We start from the raw sequence: 19,445 nt of genomic DNA, 5'->3' as shown, positions 1-19,445 counted from the left end.
GAGAAGTTTGTACACTGGCATCTCTGCTACACGAATAAAGTGCGCTGCGTACTGGAGTTCAAATCCAAACCGTGCGGGTAAATTTGACATATGGGTTTTGGTTATTTTTCAGCGGGGGGGGGGGGGGGGGGGGGGTGGGGGGGGGGGGGGGGGGGGGGGGGGGGTGGGGGGGGGGGGGGGTCATCAAATGTTTTCCGGGCTGAAAAAGGGGGGGGTCATCATTTTTTTCGCGAAAAATGCAGGGGGGGTCATCATTTTTTTGAACACCGGCGACAAGATTTTGCCGGCCCCCCCCCCGGCCGTAAAAACTGAACGGTCCCTAAGGGGCCTGTTTAGTGCAGCGCCCTCTATGGATCCTTAACACAGCAGCTATATGATTTCCTGCCATTCGCCATGTGTTTCACCTTCCCACCACAATCCTCTTTTAGCTCTTTCATTTTGCTAAATGTCTGTTGTCAGTTTCTTGTTTGGATTTTACTCAATTTTTTTTTCCTTTTGAGCTGTATCTTAGTTTCTTCACTTGGCGTAGTGCTTTGTTCCAAAAGAGTTTATACTTCAATAAAACACTTCCTTTACTGCCAAACTTGTCTCTATGTTTAATACTGTAAATTCCTATGCAGATAGTCTGTCAAGACTTACATTTACGATTATAATGTGCAAATATACCAGTTATTTTGAAAAGATTTTATTTGCTTTGTAAAAATTCTATTTCAACACACCATCCATAGGATACATGGTAGAGAAAACTGTCTATGGTGAGACAAAATAGAAACTGACAGTTAATAAATTGAGCAATGGTGTTACAGGTATTAAACTGGTGTTGATGATGTTCCTCCATATCACTTGTGGTCAAACAGGAAAGGATTGCATAATTTATAGCACTGATTCCACAAGCGTAAAATGTATTCAAAACCACCATTTTGTAATTCTTGAAGGTACCATATTATCTGATCAACAGTGAAGAACATACCAAATACCAAATAACAATTACTCTTGTCACCATGCGTATCACACAAGTTTGTCACGGCAACTGAATTTACACTGTCACAGATGGACTCAGGACGAAATGTCTGTCCGAGCAGTGAGCAGGAACTTTCACTCAATTTACTACCGGTACTCTAAGTCAATATAGAGGGCGCTATTGCAATAATTGAAATGTACATAGTAGTATTCAGGAGTTGCATTACATGTGCCTTTTCATAGTTTGTTGAAATACTGAGGTGAAGCTGACTGATAAATTTAGTCAATTTTACAAATCATCATAAACATGTTTCTTCAACTGATATACTGATTTTTGTATATTTTTGACCTTAGGGGTGGACCATTTGATATCCTGGGGGGGGGGGCTTGGAAGATTTGGGGAAAAAAAAAGATGCCAGGTGGAGTTGCTCGAAAAAAAAAATCTGGCTTTAAGTGGCTGATGGAAAAACAATTATGGACCATTGCGACTCGGAAAAAAAAATCTTGGCAATTGTTCGATGCACACTGCAGCATCAATAAAAATCAAGCAGTAGCTCTGGAGTTTTATAAAGCATAAACCATTTCAAGCTTGAGGAACAATAACTGAATATGAACAATTGTACAGTATACATGACCTTCTGATTAGAGGAAGTATGCTGAAATTGAAATTGCTCACCAGTGTTTTCCAGAAATGTGTAAATCTGAATGTATGGATTTTGTCAAAATACCACAAGAAGAGAGACAGCCTGCAAACATTTTACTATTATCGTTTGCGTATAGAAAACTCATAACAATGAAAAAATGCGTAGAGACTCAATCCAATGCGTAATATTATTATGCATTGGATCGACTCTCTACACATTTTTTCATTATTATGAGTTTTCTATATACGCATGTTTTATTCGTAAATGCGAACACTGTTATAGTGAATTATCTTACCAATGTTTTTCTTAACAAAAGCGAATGTGTTTCGATTAGAATTGAATGAGTTCGATGGTTTTGGGGAAACTACTATGTGGTAATGAAGAATGGGAAATGGGCAATGAAATGAGCAGACAGCAGGTGATTTAAGATTAAATGTTACATCTTCACTGCAAATAAAACCATAAGTGTGTCATAAATAATACAAACAAAACAAAATCATGTTTGTTTGTTTTGTTGTATGTGAGCCACGTCTAAGACACACAACAAAAGTACTGTTTCAGTCTGTAAATGTCACCTCAGATGCCACCAGAGAAAACCATTTCCACTCCAAAATTTCATTTTTCGCCTTGCGAGAGGGGGGACACCCCTCGTTCGCTTCGCTCACTCGCCACTCAGTCGCTTCGCTCCCTCGCATTCCACCCGTCTACTTTCTTAAATTACCCGGCTACTTTCAATGTAAGGACAACACTGACATGTAAATGCCATAAATGTACATGATTTTACAAATGTGTTTTTGTAAAGTGTATCAAAAATGTACATGTATTACATATCTTTATTTAGTTTCTTGAATATAGTCTGTGTGCGATAGAACAGCATCTTGTTACTGGGTGTGAAAAACCAGGCAAACAAACATTGCATCGAAATTGGTAAAAAAAAAATATCTCGAAGAAGGAAAGTGAAAAAAAAAGTTGCCAGCATATAACCTGTAGAAAAAAAATAATTCATGGTGGAGCAGGTGGGAAAAAAAATAATAATAGCTCTCCACCAATCTTCCAAGCCCCCCCAGGATATCAAATGGTCCACCCCTTAATCTTATGATTTGAAGGGAAGTGTCCTCCCACTGAATTTTAATGCCCAGGGTCCTCCAGTATCTATGATCTATCTATGGTCTGCCTGCTTTCCACAACAGTTGAAGCTTCCCACGGCCCTCTCCCAACCACTGACATGGCTTATTAAAATCTTCCCTAAAGTTCTCTCAACCACAGCATTCCCTTCCCTTTACCTGTTTTCCAGTACCCTCTGCCAGGATTTTTCTCTTCCCTGCCCAAAGTAAAAATTGACTTTTTCTCCCTGCCCACGGATTATTTTTGAATTTCCCCATCCGCTGAAAAACTTCACTTGAACACCTTTTCACAAAGCTTTGTTGTCTGCACATGAAATACTAAAAAGTGCAAGTTCAATGTCTATGTGACATCACTGTGAGCATAAAAAATCAGAACAAAATGGCTGCCTGGTGGTAAATTAGTAAAATTGTATCATGAAGAAATTTGTCTTGCACATGTATGTCATATATAGTGTGTATAGCCCTTGTGCCAAGTTTCAAAGAAAACTGTCACGGCATGTCTTAGTAACTGCTCTGGACATGTAAAAATGGCAAGAAAATGGCACTGGTGGCCGTATTAGATTGTATTACGGAACAAATCAATGTACTATGAGTTTTCCTTTTGCCAAGTTGAAAATAAAATGGGCCAGGCAGGTCTGAGATATCTGCAGATGGACGGACAGATGGAGCCCAGTCTATAACCCCCTGGACTTTGTCAGTGGGAACTAAAAATCACTCAGTACACAATGCATGCATTTTCAAAATTTTTAATAAAAGAAAGAGCAAAACATTAATTTGAGTGTCACTCCACTAAAGTCATGCATTACATAATGCATTTTTTGTATCTTGCAATCTCTTTCATCAGGAGATGAAAATTGTTGGGAAAATATTGCATGTCATTACAACTGTAACAATATATCACACTACTTTCCTGGCTTTGTCTGAAAATGACAGAAAATTAAGTCTTATTTCAATATAAATGTTTATTATACATATAATTAAATATTAATTTCTTCCCTTCTTCACTAACTGTCTATAGCTATTTTTCAAACAAGAAAACATGAGGGCTTGAATGAAAAAGCTACTACCTTCTCTGTCACTGTCTCAAGGGCAGGTAAATTATGAATTCTCTGAGAAGGTAAAATACAACAAGAAATTTGACAAATTGCATTATCTTAATAATTAAAAAGTTGAAAACTGTAAAAAGATGCTAGGACATGAAACTGACTTTGCTCCAGTTAATGTTACACAATAAATATGTCTTTATTTGATACATAGTTTTCAATAATAACACAATACAATGCTGTAGATCAAATAGTATCTGTACAGTCTGTCTAGTAGTTTGTGCTTGACAACTTTGTACATATAACATAGTATTTTGATTGCAATGAAATTGCTATAGCAGTAAATACACAAAAATTGTCTGACTTTGGCAAAACAGAACTTTAAACCTCCAAGTCTGTCAAATATACACCACTTTAAATAACATTAAAACTGTCATTTCAATACTTACTGTAAATAAATAACATTAAAACTATCGTTTAAATACAAACTGTAAAACGTTACCTTTAAGTCTATCAAATATATACACCACTTTAAAAAACATTAAAACCGTCATTTAAATGCAAACTGTGAAATGTTACCTAGTATGGTAATTCAAAAGACGAAATTGCATCCAAGAGTCATATCTAACATCATAAAATTCTAATGCTATTCTTGTACTTTATACAGGTTCAGGCACAGTATTTCTGAAACAGAATAGACATAAAGTTGTGGTGTTGACTAACTTTCTGTTTTTTCTGAGTTGCCCGAAGAAATGAATCAATCATGATAGCAGCAAACATGGGCTGTAGAATAAAGACAACACTAAATAAGAAAACAACAAATACCATATAGGCAAGGACTCTGTCATAAGATAGTAGTTCAGAAGAATCTAATCCTCCCAGCATTACTCCAAGTACAGACATGTATGAATGAGACATATTTCTGAAACTGTTCAAGTATGGGCCAAAAGCTATGACACAGTAGTGAGAAAAGGCCACAAGCGCCATTCCTAAGAAAAAAGTGAATGACAGGATGAGTCGATTTGCTTGAAGCATTACTGTATGCAACACACCAAATAGATTATTGAAACACAAAAGTTTGAGTATCTAAGTGTCCAGATAAATACCAGACTTGCAGAGAGGATAAGATAACCTTCGTTACATATAGCAGCTGTGTAGAAACTTGTGAATACATTCCTATTGCTCTTAAATTTTGCCATTGAATGGTGAAAGTTATAAAAGAATGCACCAAACATCATGACAGCAAGCACTGAGAGAAAGATGATCATCAAATTCATGTAATTCCAACTGCTCATGAAGTATTTATAGCCTTGATGCCATAAAGTCAATACTTCATTCAAAATCAAGCACATCATAACTATCAGGTACAGACACTGGCAGAACAGGACAAAATAATCTATAAAAAACATGTATTTATAGAATTGACTTGTCAGGAACTCATAGGATGCATCAACAGACCCTGTTGAAGAGTACTCAAACAGTAAAGTAACAACACTAAAGAGATTGCTCTGTGCATTGTAAACTGTCAATTCAACAAACACTGCCCTTGTATTATGATCAAACCATTGCGACTCGGTAATCTCTTCAATAACCTTGAATGCATCTTCAGCAGATGATCCCAAATCAGCAATATAGCCTCCTCTACTGTAGAAGGAGTGTTTGCCCCATACATAGCTGCCTTGTGCTTGACCAGCTGATGCATAATGCCACATATTGGATGGTTTTGATGAAGATATCTCTCTTTCCCAAGAGCCAGCAAATGATCGTGTGTCTTCTGCACTGAAACTGTAGTCATCACTGCAAGAATGCAAATGCTTCTTCATAACTTTGTTTACCTCACAGCTGTCTGTAATATTAAATGATAAGGAAATCACAATGAGCTGAGAAAAACCCAACAAACAATGGATTAGACATTAATTAAAGGCAAGTTCTACATTGTATGGATAATTCTCAAGGACTTCATAAACATTTTATCATGTCATTTCTAAGCATTTCCATCTTATCTATCAAAATATTTCACTGCTAATTTAAACAATTAATAATTGGTGAGTAATCAGCTACATTTTGATGTATTTTACAGTTGTTCTATGTAATTCTGCAGGTATACGATTTCTGCTCCATTCCAATAGTTTGTAAATACAAACTTGGCAAAAAACATCCTCTGAAAATCTAAATCTTGAGAATTCTAACCACTAACATCAAGAGAAGTTGCAAAAGCTAACTATTACACTTGGCGTACGAGTTATTGGAACACCAAATTAGGTAATTACCCAGCAACTTGGCTGAGCACTTTGCTATTTGACCTGGCGTTTACCTAAGCAAGCCTCTGTTTTATGGTCTGAAGACTGATAAGAAATCCACCAAACTCAGCAGGCACCTCCTCCACTGAGTAAACTGATATGCCTACACTGGAACAAACCATTTTCAACTGGCGGCTAGTTCATGGGAGAGTTTTGAGCGGGGGAATAAAATGTTTTAAGTGTAAAGCATGATTTGCCGCTGTCATTTTGTATCCTGTCTTTGTATATATGCCAGCGTTGGAAACTACCGCCCGTCCTCCCGTCCGAGACGGGTAACTTTTCAGTCGGACGGGAGGAAAATTGTACTTCCACGTCCGTGTGTCGGGCTCTCGATAGTAGCCCATACGGCATACCCAGTAATCTCATCAATCAGCTGCTTCTAGATGTTGTGTAAAATAAACGAAATGTAGTATACCAATACGTCCGATTTCGACGCGCTTATTCTACTGAAACTGTGCAACTGTGTGACGCCGGAACGCAATGCAAGCGAGATATTAGTCTGGCAGAGACCCTGCGATTCTCGTTCTTCCCTGTTCATGCTGTTGGAACACGCGCGCGCCCTTCAGAGACACGACGCGATCCGGGTACTTTATGGAACTGCACACATCCATTAATCAAATAAAAAATGACAAGTACCATAGCCAAATAAAATTAGAAATGAAAAATAAAACCATACCGCGTATATAGGTTTACTAGCTACTAGTATATATTCTCTCCGCCCAGTTAGATAGGTGTTTCTTTTGAAGTCACAACCCTTATGAATATTCATATACTTGCAAAAACCGACAGTCGCTGTGTCTGGCAGCGCGTAGCGTTCGAATGCAGTCCCATCGTGGGCGCGCACAAAACAAGGCACAGCGACTGTGGAGAGTCTAGCGCGACATGTAAACACGGGTAAACAGGGAGTCGCTCATACTAGTAAATCTCACACTAAGCGAGATTTGCGCGATATCAGCCAGTGTACATGCGTCCTCCAGCACAAGTACAAGTTCAACAAAGGCACGGGTTTGCGTTAGGTAAACACAATGTTGAGTCGATTCCTTGGCATAGAACCTCCCCAAAAGAAAAATAAAGACACCGGTGAAAGTAAGAAGGAAGCCATCAATGCGTACGATAGGACGAAACGGAAAAGGAAAGTCGTCGCGTCTTGGAAGACAGAGTTTGCTTGGCTGATCACTGATGATACCAAACTTTACTGTAAGGTATGCAGAGCGATCTACAGTCCACTGTCAGGACGGAAGCCGGCAGATAAGTACCGTAACTACGCAAAAGGACAGTTTGTGACAGGCTCCAGACTTTTCTGATCTCCTGGAAAGTGATGTTGGTAGTGACACTGACTTGATGTAATCTGTGCTTGACTCACGTCAGCACTGATTTCATCAAGGAGACCATGCACAGATCCATGATGAAATGTCCAGTACTCGGTTATAAACACAATGTATCAGAGTGTTATCAGAATTGTTATTGTAGAAATTTTGTATTCAAGTCCGGATTAGAATTCATTTCAAACAGTGGAATTCAGAACAGTTTGTTTGTAAGATCACAGTTAATACTCATGTTGAAAATAAAGTTGTTTACAGTTTGAAGTACATAATGGTTTTGTGTTTTTTGAATGAATCGATTTGTCAAAAATTCAGGACAGGCAACTTTCTGGCAGGACAGGCAAGTTTTGAAAGTTACCAGTCCTGATGTCTGGCAAATATTTTGGCCAGTTTCCAACACTGTATATGCATAATATTACTAGTTTTTGAATCAGAATTACATACATCAAAGAAACATTGACTGTCAGAGCAACCATCCAATCATATAAAAAAATGGATTGTTCTATCAACATGGGTGTTGGGCTCATGGAAGGCGGTAAATTTGATGACAGTTTTGTACACTCTAGATCAATACAAGGAATGCGGCAATGTTTCAATTCCAAATCACCTACCGAGGCAAAATCCGTCAGGTTTAGGCCAAGGATACAAAATGACTACAATAGATTGTTTTACACCGTAATATTTTATTCCCCTTTTCACGATTTTCCCATGAACTAACTGCCAGTTGAAAATGGTTTGTTCCAGTGTAGGCATATCACTTTACTCAGTGGAGGAGCTGCCTGCTGAGTTTGGTGGATTTCTTATCAGTCTTCAGACAATAAAACAGACTCTTGTATAGGTAAACGCCAGGTCAAATAGCAAAGTGTTCAGCTAATTCGCTGGGTAATTACCTAATTTGGTATTCCGATAACTGGTCTAACGCTGTAACAGAATACTAACATCTAGGTTGGCATGTCACTGTAACTGAAATATATCTTCTGAATAAATGTTTTTGAATTTGCAAATTAAAGTGTCAAAACGGATCAAAAAGTTGTAAAGGTTTTGCCTCTTGAAATGAATCTATCAGTACTGTGGTATTTCCACTAGAATATAAACATTAAATGTCTGCCTTATTAAAATGTTTGTTTTGCAAATTTGGATCAAACTGATGTGCAAGTCCTGTCTAAATATTCCCTGATCAGGATTCAGTTTGCCAATTTGATGAATTTTTGTGAAATTTTATAAATTACCAAAACAAAATCAAAGTCTGCATATTTGTGATAAGTAAAAAAACACTCACAAAATGGATCAACCAAAACTCAATTCTGTGAACCTTCATGTGATGTTATTTTACCCAGCATGCTATGTGTGTACTTTGACCATATAATATATAATAAAATAGAGCATACTACATTATACCCCCATCTAATATACTACTCTGATATCAAACTTCTTTCTGCCTACCTGGTTTGACCCTGACTTGTCTAACTCTAGCACTACCTATCAGCATTACACAACCACAGTCAATATCTATTGTCCCTGAAGTGCCTCTATACAAAACTGGTACAAGTGAGCTATTCATCCAGCTTGATACATCGTCATATTTGGTAATCTATCAAATGTAGAGAAATGTTAAATAATTAACATTGCCTTTGCTAAAATCTTACCAGCTAATTCATATATCTGATTTACAAGGGCATAACCTCATATGCCAGTATCTATGGAACTACAACCACAGCAAATATCTTTTTTGTACATTATTTCAGTGTAATAAATAAAATTTCATAGACTCAAAGTACGACAGAGGTGGATACCATGTGCCAAAAGGAATGAATTAGATACTTTATATGTAAGCAAAATAACAAACAATTATTGGTGTTTATACATATTTGTGTACGCTATTGGTATACATGCAAATTTGATGCTTCTCATCATGCTTATGTTTGCGGTAAACACAGGCCATTTATCTTTGTTCTTGTTAAAGGTACGGTATACTGTCACCTGTTCCAATTTTGCCACAGTTACCATGCAAACAGAAAATCTAACCAATCACAGATTTTAAGCGGGTGGACGCTTTTTAAAAACAGCGCCCTCACATGAGCATTTTGAATACCAAGGAAAACCCCTTTGACCATATATGAGCATGTTTAGATTACAGGTGACTGTATACCTTTAAGTTGAGAGTATTAAGCCCTGATATTTGGCCTACATACAATGGGCCATTCATAAATATGCAAATGAAGTCATTTCGCCATGTCACACTTCTCTAACTTACAGCATTACAATATATAAGTATGGCATAGTCAAGTCATGCCCATCACACTTTCCGCACAAGCAAAAGTAGGTATGTCAAATGTACCTTTGAAGTCTGATCAAATCCACTGCATTCTGTTTTGCTCACCGGCCTAATTGCAGAAAGTCAATTAGTATGCAAATGAGCTAATTGTGATCTGTCGTACCCATCAACTTCAAGTATGGCTTAATGTAAGTATTATATAACTGCTGTACCTCTGATCAAATTCAGAAGATTCACTTTTGACTCATAGCATACCGATACGTATAGAATTTCATTAGATATGCAAATCAGCTATTAGTCAGTACATTGAGGTCATTAAATATTAAGCAAAGTATAAGTGTGACAAATGAAGTATGATCAAAGTCATTTCATTTAGTTTTGATGTATAGCCTGATTTCAGAAAGCCATTAACTATGTAAATAATATAATAATGAGCATATCACAATCACAAAATTGTTAGTACCTTAAAACATTCAGATTGATCTCATCAATTGAAGTGCATTCTTTAATATATGACCTACTTTCACATATTCATTCATTAAATATGTAAATGAGCTAATAATGGAATGTTGCAATCATCAAACTTTGAGCTTAAATAAATCTTATTACAAGTCATCGTTGATGACACAGTCCCCACTTGTTAATGGGTACTTTGATTACATGTCCTAAGAGGATAGAGTCCTCTTCATTAATTGAGACATGCCCAAGTTTTGGCTAAGGACACGAAAAAATTGTAACAAAATGGCTGCCATGCAGCCATATTGGATCATATCAAGAAACAAATTGACATACATATGTATGACATGGGTTAATGTCCTTGTACCAACTTTGAATAAAATCGGTTAAGATATGCCTTAGAGTATTATGGCCCTCGACAGGAAAAAATCGTAATAAAATGGCCGCAAGGCAGCCATATTGGATCGTATCACATAACAAATTGACATGCATATGTATGACATTAGTCAATCTCCTTGTACCAACTTTGAATAAAATCCGTTGAAACATGTCTGAGTTATTGCTCTGTACATGAAAATATCGTAATAAAATGGCTGCCTAGCGGCCATATTGGATCGTATCACATAACAAATTGATGTACATACGTAAGACATAGGTCAATGTCCTTGTACCAACTTTGAATAAAATCGTTTAAAACATGTCTGAGTTATGGCACTGTATATGAAAATATTGTAATAAAATGGCCGCCTGGCGGCCATATTGGATCATATCACAAAACAAATCGACATGCATATCTATGACATTGGTCAATGTCCTTGTACCAACTTTGAATAAAATCGGTTGAAACATGTCTGAGTTATGGCTCTGTACATGAAAAAATCGTAATAAAATGGCCGCCTGGCGGCCATATTGGATCGTATCACAAAACAAAATGACGTGCATATCTATGACATTGGTCAATGTCCTTGTACCAACTTTGAATAAAATCGGTTGCAACATGTCTGAGATCTGGCTCTGTACATGAAAAAATCGTAATAAAATGGCCGCCTGGCGGCCATATTGGATCGTATCACAAAACAAAATGATGTGCATATCTATGACATTGGTCAATGTCCTTGTACCAACTTTGAATAAAATTGGTTGAAACATGTCTGTGTTATGGCTCTGTACATGAAAAAATCGTAATAAAATGGCCGCCTGGCGGCCATATTGGATCGTATCACAAAACAAATCGACATGCATATCTATGACATTGGTCAATGTCCTTGTACCAACTTTGAATAAAATCGGTTGAAACATGTCTGAGTTATGGCTCTGTACATGAAAAAATCGTAATAAAATGGCCGCTGGCGGCCATATTGGATCGTATCACAAAACAAATTGACGTGCATCTGTATGACATATGAAGTAATCCTTGTACCAAGTTTGAATGAAATCGCTTCTTGCATCTCTGAGATATCTGCGTGAACGGACGGACGCACGCACACACGCACGCACGCACACACGCACGGACATGACCAAACCTATAAGTCCCCCCGGACGGTGTCCGTGGGGACTAATAAGCAATGTATCAAAAGCTAAATGCAGTATACTCAGTTTTCATATATGGCCTAATTAAAGAATTTTATTACATATGCAAATGAGCAAATCATTTGAATGTAAAGTCCATCAAACTTTCAACATAAGTAGACTTAAGTATGATCAAAGCTGAGGTCTGGTCAAATTGTTGATTTCAGTATTGGTAAGGAGCCAAATCATGAAAATTCACAAAATATGCAAACAGGCTTATAATCTATATGCCACGCCCACCAAACTTTTAGTGTAGTATAAAGACCATTAAAAACCCTTACGAAAAAGTCCTATAGGACCCAAGTGGGATTGACCGTGGTCCAATAGGAGTACCACAGGAACGGTGTAGGACCAGGCTGGTCCTATAGGAATGATGATTTTAAGTCCTATTGGACAATCCCATTGTAAATGAAATTCCAATAGGAACTATGTGGGACCATTCTTGTCCTATGGGAACAATCCCTGAATGTCCTAGAGGACAATCCTTTTGTAAATGACATTCAAATAGGATTTATTCAATTCTGTCAGAATCATTAGCTTTTGCTATTGCTCTGACAAAATTATTCTTACCATTCTCAGAGAGCAAAATATTTTGCAAATTAATTTGCAATTAATCTTTGGACTGGTACTGAAGGAAACATGGTTTGTAAAAATATTGCATTTTGATATTTCTAGAATTAAATGAAAAAAATATACAAGCAAGCAAAATACATAAATAAATAAACAAACACTTAAATCAATAAAATAAATCAATAAATAGGCCCAGAAATCAAGTTTACATGCTGGCTCATGCGTACATATGAGTAACACATAGTTACAATATCATTGAGTTTCCACAGACTGAAGACTATTACAACTACCAGCACTTCAAATTCATAAATGAGAATCAATATCACCTCATTATCTTAGCTATAATGTCTGATCAACACATATTTTGTTACACCTTTTTAAAGTCCTATTAGACTGTCCTATTGGAAAACCTAAGCCCATAATGCATTTGGGTGGCTGCAGTGCATTATGGGCTAGCATCATCAAAACAAGATGGCCGCTGCAGAACAGACAAAAGGGGTCAGTTGTAGCTCTGAAAAAGGACTGTGTACGTGGCAGCATAACCGGGTGTTTTACAGCTTTTATATCACTGTAGTACAGCAAAGTTAGGTAGGAAAGTTTATTATATGTCAGTGTTTTCCTTTTGAAGACTGAATAGTTACGGAAATAGCCAGGTTTACAATAGTCCTTTGTCTATACTTGCCTGCTCATGATCCAGTGTATACCCATTGTGTGACTTCTAGCTTGTTGACTAGGCATTTCAGTCCACACAAAGAATATAAACAGGAGTGAAGTTTAAAGCCAAGGTAGTAATGTAGTTAGTGATTGGATACATATGGTCAAAATGCATTGATATTTATGTGAGACAAAGGAGCAATGGAACAACGGGGTTGGACCCCCTGTTACATAACAAACAGGAAGTTGATATCTCAACGATTTCTACTCATGTATTGCCATCATGAAACCTGAATTCTTTCTATGCTGATAGAGCTCATTTGGCTTTTGAATTATTAAAATTATGATACTGAAAATTAAATGTTTTGTGTAACTTTTGGATACATTACATAGCAGCATCAAATTAACTTATCACCTAAAACAAGAGCCAGCCAGATAAAGCTGCAACTCAAAAATTTCATGAAGGTAGACCTTAATTTCTATGTGGATATGCTTCTGCAGTCTCAGCCATAATAGTTCAATTAGATAATTGTAACACACAGCTTTGTATAATATTTTTCTGATTATAAAAATAAAGTTTCTTTGTTCAAAAGTATATCCATTGTAAGTTTTTCTTTGCTCCCTAATGAACATTGAAACACCCACTATATAGCTTGTCTTCTTAGCGTCTATATGTGTTAAATGCAAATGTTATTGTTTACATTTTAATTCTAGTCCAGACAAGAATTCATTCCTCAACAATAACAATGTCTACACATGTACAGGCTGAGTTCAATGGAACGTTCTAATGTTCAAATTGGATTACCATAGGACTGTCTAATAGGACATATTATTATTAGACTACCATAGGACTGTCTAATAGGACATGTCTAATGTTCCTATTTGACTACTATGGGACAGTCTCGTAGGACAGGTGTCGCATTCCTATTGGACTACTATGGGACTGTCTCATAGGACAGGTGTCGCATTCCTATTGGACTACTATGGGACTGTCTCATAGGACAGGTGTCATATTCCTATTGGACTACTATGGGACTGTCTCATAGGACAGGTGTCGCATTCCTATTGGACTACTATGGGACTGTCTAATAGGATATTGTCTCAAAATACTATTGGACAATCCTATCAGACTGATTCCTATTGGAGTCCAATAGGACTTTTTTGTAAGGGAAAGTTTGAGTACCTGCACAGTTAAATCAAATTTGGTTGAGTAATTCTTGATATGTGGCCTAATGCGCAAATTCATTATATATGCAAAAGATCATTAATTATGCAAACCAAATAAACCAAAATCTAATCAGATCTAATCTTCCCATGATGATATAATATATCAAATGGCATGATATGCTGACCAACAGATTTCAAATTATGACTGGAACAAAATCCTTTTATGGACAGATGGAAGGATAGATGGATAGACAATTGCAGCAACATAAGGACGCTATTTTGGCCTCCAGCCCACTGTTTCTAAAACTGTTGAGTATTATTTGAAATGTAAAGAAACTGTACTAAGATAAAAGAAAAATGAATAACAAGTGTCTTTTTACTTTCTTGGTGTTTAGAATAACACAGTTGCTGACAATGATACAATACTATCACAATTTTATCCATACCATTTCATATCTTACCAATAGTAATATATTGTCACAGAAGAGTAATGTTACGTTGACCAATGGGACTTACTGTTCAGACTTTTGGCAAATGGTCCAATTGTCTAATTATAATTATTGTAGTTGTTATGGCCATCAAATGCAACAATAATGTTTATCAACATCTTTCAGCTGACACAGCATTGGCTTAACCCTTTGAACGCCAAAATCAATTTCTGTAGCCTTGAAAAATATACCCCAGTCAATTTTTTGAGATTTCTGCAAAAATTTTGACTTAAAAATTTAGCCAATGAAATGTGATTTCCACTTAGTCCAAAATTATCAAACAAATTGCATAAAAATTTGTAAAAATTGCGCGAAAATTTTGGTTGGAAAAAAATTAGAGCACTCAAAGAGCTAAAACCTCATCTCTCAACAAGCTATATACCTTGTGAAAGTCTTCGGTGAATGTCTGTTTTAGGACATTGTTTGCAAGGATAGCTTGTCCTGATTGTTGGCTATAGGATATGATTACTACAAGTAGCCAGAACATTACATAGCAAATCAACTCCTTCAGTGACGAGGTCGCTTCTGCAAGTTGGTGCTTCTCCTTAGAAGCCAGCAGTTTGTTTGATGGTGGCAAGTATCCTGAACATTTCCTTAGATCCCTTACTTTCTTCAGCCACTTTCCAAGCTCATCTGGCTTCCATTCAGTATCATCTGTGGGTCACACAGAAAATACCTGTGCTGAATACAGTGAATTTACTATCTGGTGTATTGATATAAGCGTCAGTGCCAGGATGGGAATATCAGGGAGAAAGATATCAGCAACAGGGGAGACAGCTCGACAACTTCTAGAATAGAAGTTGCCTTTGATGGTAGAGCTTGACATTGTCACTATAAAACGTTTACCTGTCATCAAAATTAAATTGAATATACTGGCAAATGACAAGAGTGCTTCATTACTGAGTAGGAGGATTGAGTATAATCTTACAGAAGATAGACACAGTATGATTGCAGGATACCGTATGGACTTCCAGACCCAAACACGCGGACATCAACAGCTCATGTAGATGAAACCCAGACTTTGAGAAGATGAAACACATCTGCTGGTTATTTATCATGATCCTGCTTTCATACTACAGTAATTAAAGCTCCATAAACAATTGAAAATTGGTCTCAGTTGCAGCAATATTAAGTGTTCACTAATGTGTCACTTTAAACATGTATGATTTTCACAATTGATTTTTAATTGAGGTGGTGTAACATTTGTTAAGGTAGTATGTGCCTTATAGTTAAAACTTTTGCTCAAACTTTCATGAAGGAATCTTTCAACTGTTGTCTTTGAAATTAAGAATAAAGATATGGGGTCACTGTGCAAATTTTAGTACTTGAGAATAAATTACCCAATATTAACTGATATTTGAAATTCAAAATGGCTTCCATCCAATTAACTCTATGGAGGAAAATAAGTGTTTATTTTCAAAAAACTAAGATGGTGAAAGGGTTTCTTACTCAGAGGGCTTGAAAATTATTCCCCACGAGCGGTAGATCAGAAAAGAATTGGAAAAGTTTGAGAGTCAAAATATCTGTCCCCAAGACATTCAGCTTTAAATCTGAATGTAGGAACAGTCTTGCCCATATACTTACCAGACTTAACATGGTGCACAACATCTTCACTTGAGGGCAAATACTGATCATCTAATGTCTTGAAAGAGATGGCTGCAGCTATGACAGCCATCAACGCCAAGAACAAGGGCTGGATAATCGGTGTAATTACCAAACACAGCAATAGTGATGTCAGCCAATCTAAGGATTTCTGTTGGTCATACTTATAGCCATACAAGACAATTAGACAAGCTGATGTGGCTACAGTAGAAGCAATCATGAACCAGCCAAGGAGTGTCAAACAGGCTCCTCTGTAATTACCACAGCAACATGTCTGGAAACATTGGTTGCCTTGACAACAACTGATCATGTGACAATTTTGTCTATTGCAACATACACTTATCTCAATGCATTTTTTCTTTTTTTGCTGAGATGTATGGTCAGCTATTTCCAATGTTACACTTTCAAGAGAAACAGCATCATGTCTGCTGCTGGTTTGTCTCTGTTTCCCAAAGTCTGTTTCACTTGATGAGGATTTGTGTTCAGCTGTATGAAAGGTATCTGTGGAAATCCCTTGGTCAATACTTGCTGACAGTGTCAGATGTCCATGTTCTTGCCAGTCTGTGTAATAAAAGTCAAGCTCTTTAGGCATTTCAAAGTTCTTCCATACATCGTTTGGATCTCTTGGCAGTGGCTGTTTCTGCATTTCTCTCAGTTTATGTCTAGCATTAATTAGTTTATACCTCATCTGATTAAATGAATGTAGTTCATCTTCTGAGACATCAGAGGTGAAAGATTGAAAACTGTGTAAGCTCTCTGTCATCTTTTCTCTTGGTTGCAACTTTCTTCTCCACGGAACATTTCGGAATATTTGCATGATAATGAGGTTGACCGGTATAACTATCACAACGGTACAAATGCCAATGATGAGATCTGTCAAGGTTAGTCTGAACTGGCCATTTGCCATATCTTGCTTTGTTTTGCTGTGGTTCATACCAAACAGCGCTAGACTCACCAACATGGAACACAGAATGAAGGAAAGCCAGCAAGAAAGTCTTTGAATCCGAGTGTATTGACTTTTAGGTTGACAAGAAAAGATGTTGAGAAATACATAGCAGTCTTGAAGATTCTTCACCATCTTGTAATGAAACTATTCTGCAAATTTATCAATTCCTTTTCTGATGAGCAGGGTAGAGTGATGTCCAAAAGTCCAGTCTTTGCTGACAACCAAGCATTGGCAATAAATACCCAATGAATATTTGCGTGTAGATCATGTACCAATATGTGGCCAATGTACCTGTAACAGAAATAACATGCCTTCAGTATGTAATTTTCCCTTCACCAGTCCTGATACAGAAGCCATCACCTATAATATGCTTTACACTATTGCCTTGTTTCCATGTATATTATGTTGCTATGCCTTTGCACAACAACTGAGTACAGATTAGTGGTTCCACTTTGGAATACAAAGGACGCGATGTGTTCTACAGACACGGTACACCTAATAATATTACTCTGTCAGTGAAAATACGAACTTTATTTCGCTGCCGACAGATTGGTAATCTGTGGTACATATGTAATAATACCGGCCCTTCTGGCTATCAACAGATCCATCAAATTTCAGTCAAATCACAAAATAGACTAACTGAATGATGGAAGCCATGGTCTTCCACATATAGCAATGTAGAATAATTGAATGATGCAAGCCATGCTCTTCAATACATAATCACACTCCCTCAAAAGAGTTTGGTCACAGCCAAACTTGATTTGCATTCCATTTAATTTAATTCCATTTAAATTTTGTTGATTATTCTCAACTTTCATTGTCTCTTCAGAGAGCCTTTTTATTACATCATTCATCTTTTTAAAAATGGGAACTAAACTCCCACAGTACCTACCATGATGGACTATGACCTGAGTTATCATGCCAAAGTCTGATGCAGCTAAGGTCACCTAAGTATTCATGTGTTGTCAGAAGAAATCTGTCTACTGAACCCCGCTGAAGTACTCTTCTCTTTGATTTTGAAGAATTTAATAGATGTGTTTCACTGCTGCTGTTCAAGCCATTAATTGTAATAGCAACATTTGAAGTTGTCCCAGCACCTTGTCTTATCCCTGTGAACACTGTGACATGGTAACGGTACTTGGAAAATGGATCATTATCCTCCAACACCACAACCTTATCCTGAGCACCGAAGAGAGAAATCAAAAGCAGTTACAACTTCCATACAAGTTCACAATAACCATCTCCACAATGCACACAATTTGATGCATTGATAAATTAAAGTGATTAATAGTCGCGCCAGCGGCTTACTGACTACGCATGCGCTTATTCATAATATACTATGCGACTAACCGGAAGTGTACCCTACCTTCATGGGTGCTGCCATGTTTTTTTGAGTACTCGTAAATAAACAAATACAAAACGTGCAAATTATTATTTTATAACATGCCATTTATAAAATATATCTTTTGTTAGCCAGTTAGTGTTATTATCCAACTTGTCGCTGATACAAAATATCGTTAATATCACGCATAAAAAGTAGAAAATGGGAGAAAACTGTCGTGCATATGAACGGGGGCATACACAAAGAATGCTGGGATTGAATTTTAGAAAAGCGCCCCCTGTGTCAATAACTAGATTCAAAAATTGCCAGTTTTAGACGGAACGCTCTAGTTTTCAGCTTGCAAGTGGAAGGTGGGCAATGCGGTTACCATTGCAATGGTAACGATGGCATAATACGTCCCTTGTTTAACACAATAGGCTGTTTGATGGTAAAAATTGTCAATTTTTGTTCAACATTTTTACACATTACAGAAAATCTATTCCTGCACTGCAGGGTTTGACGTCGTGTACGTCAGTGTACGTACATGAACTGTTTTCATCAGAGAGAAAGTGGGCATAGTTGTCATATAAACGTAACAATTAATTATATTTTATTATGAATCAATACAAATAACATTGCCCATCTTAACCCCTGGCACGACACCAAGGGCTGAGCCCTATATAATATTAAGCATATTAAGCCCATTGATCTGACTCACATACTGCCTGATTGTAAACAAACTTGGGAGTATTACCAAGAAATTTAATTAACAAACTTGGGAGTATTACCAAGAAATTTAATTTAAATGATCACTGCTTAGTGAAACTATGTGCTAGTTTTGTTGTAGTTTACAAAGCAAACTTGACGTACCTATAAGATACACTCCCGTTGTTAAAAGAAAAACAAGCGACCTAGCGGCCGATATAGCTCCGCTGTGTTTATGTAGAGAATAACTATTTTTGACACATGTTGATGAAGAAGGTGGAAATCTTTGATAGCTCAAT

General features: G+C 37.0%; 2 protein-coding genes across 4 annotated transcripts in view; both read right to left on the bottom strand.

The window, feature by feature from the left end:
- Positions 1-3,458: 3,458 nt before the first annotated feature.
- On the bottom strand, positions 3,459-17,135 carry LOC139121924 (polycystin-1-like protein 2). Of its 3 annotated transcripts, XM_070687248.1 has the most exons (4): positions 16,157-17,135; positions 14,955-15,226; positions 8,837-8,984; positions 3,459-5,617 (listed from the first exon to the last, which is right to left on the bottom strand). In XM_070687248.1, the coding sequence occupies exons 1-4, from the start codon at positions 17,133-17,135 to the stop codon at positions 4,806-4,808; spliced, it is 2,211 nt and encodes a 736-aa protein (XP_070543349.1). In that variant the 3' UTR covers positions 3,459-4,805. The 3 variants fall into 3 exon arrangements, with proteins under 3 accessions (XP_070543349.1, XP_070543351.1, XP_070543350.1); XM_070687250.1 differs by lacking the exon at positions 8,837-8,984; XM_070687249.1 differs by lacking the exons at positions 8,837-8,984; positions 14,955-15,226.
- Positions 17,136-17,245: 110 nt separating this feature from the next.
- Positions 17,246-19,445, bottom strand: part of LOC139121921 (sperm receptor for egg jelly-like) — an 80,775-nt gene continuing 78,575 nt past the window's right edge. The window contains exons 21-22 of the mRNA XM_070687243.1: positions 18,013-18,299; positions 17,246-17,411 (exon numbers count right to left, since the gene is read on the bottom strand). Of these exons, the coding sequence (XP_070543344.1) occupies positions 17,246-17,411; positions 18,013-18,299 (453 nt within the window). The remainder of the gene's footprint in view (positions 17,412-18,012; positions 18,300-19,445) is intronic.

The sequence above is a fragment of the Ptychodera flava genome, chromosome 21 (assembly GCF_041260155.1).
Source record: "Ptychodera flava strain L36383 chromosome 21, AS_Pfla_20210202, whole genome shotgun sequence".
Classification (NCBI taxonomy): Eukaryota; Metazoa; Hemichordata; class Enteropneusta; family Ptychoderidae; genus Ptychodera; species Ptychodera flava.
This window is presented reverse-complemented; position numbering and strand designations above follow the sequence as displayed.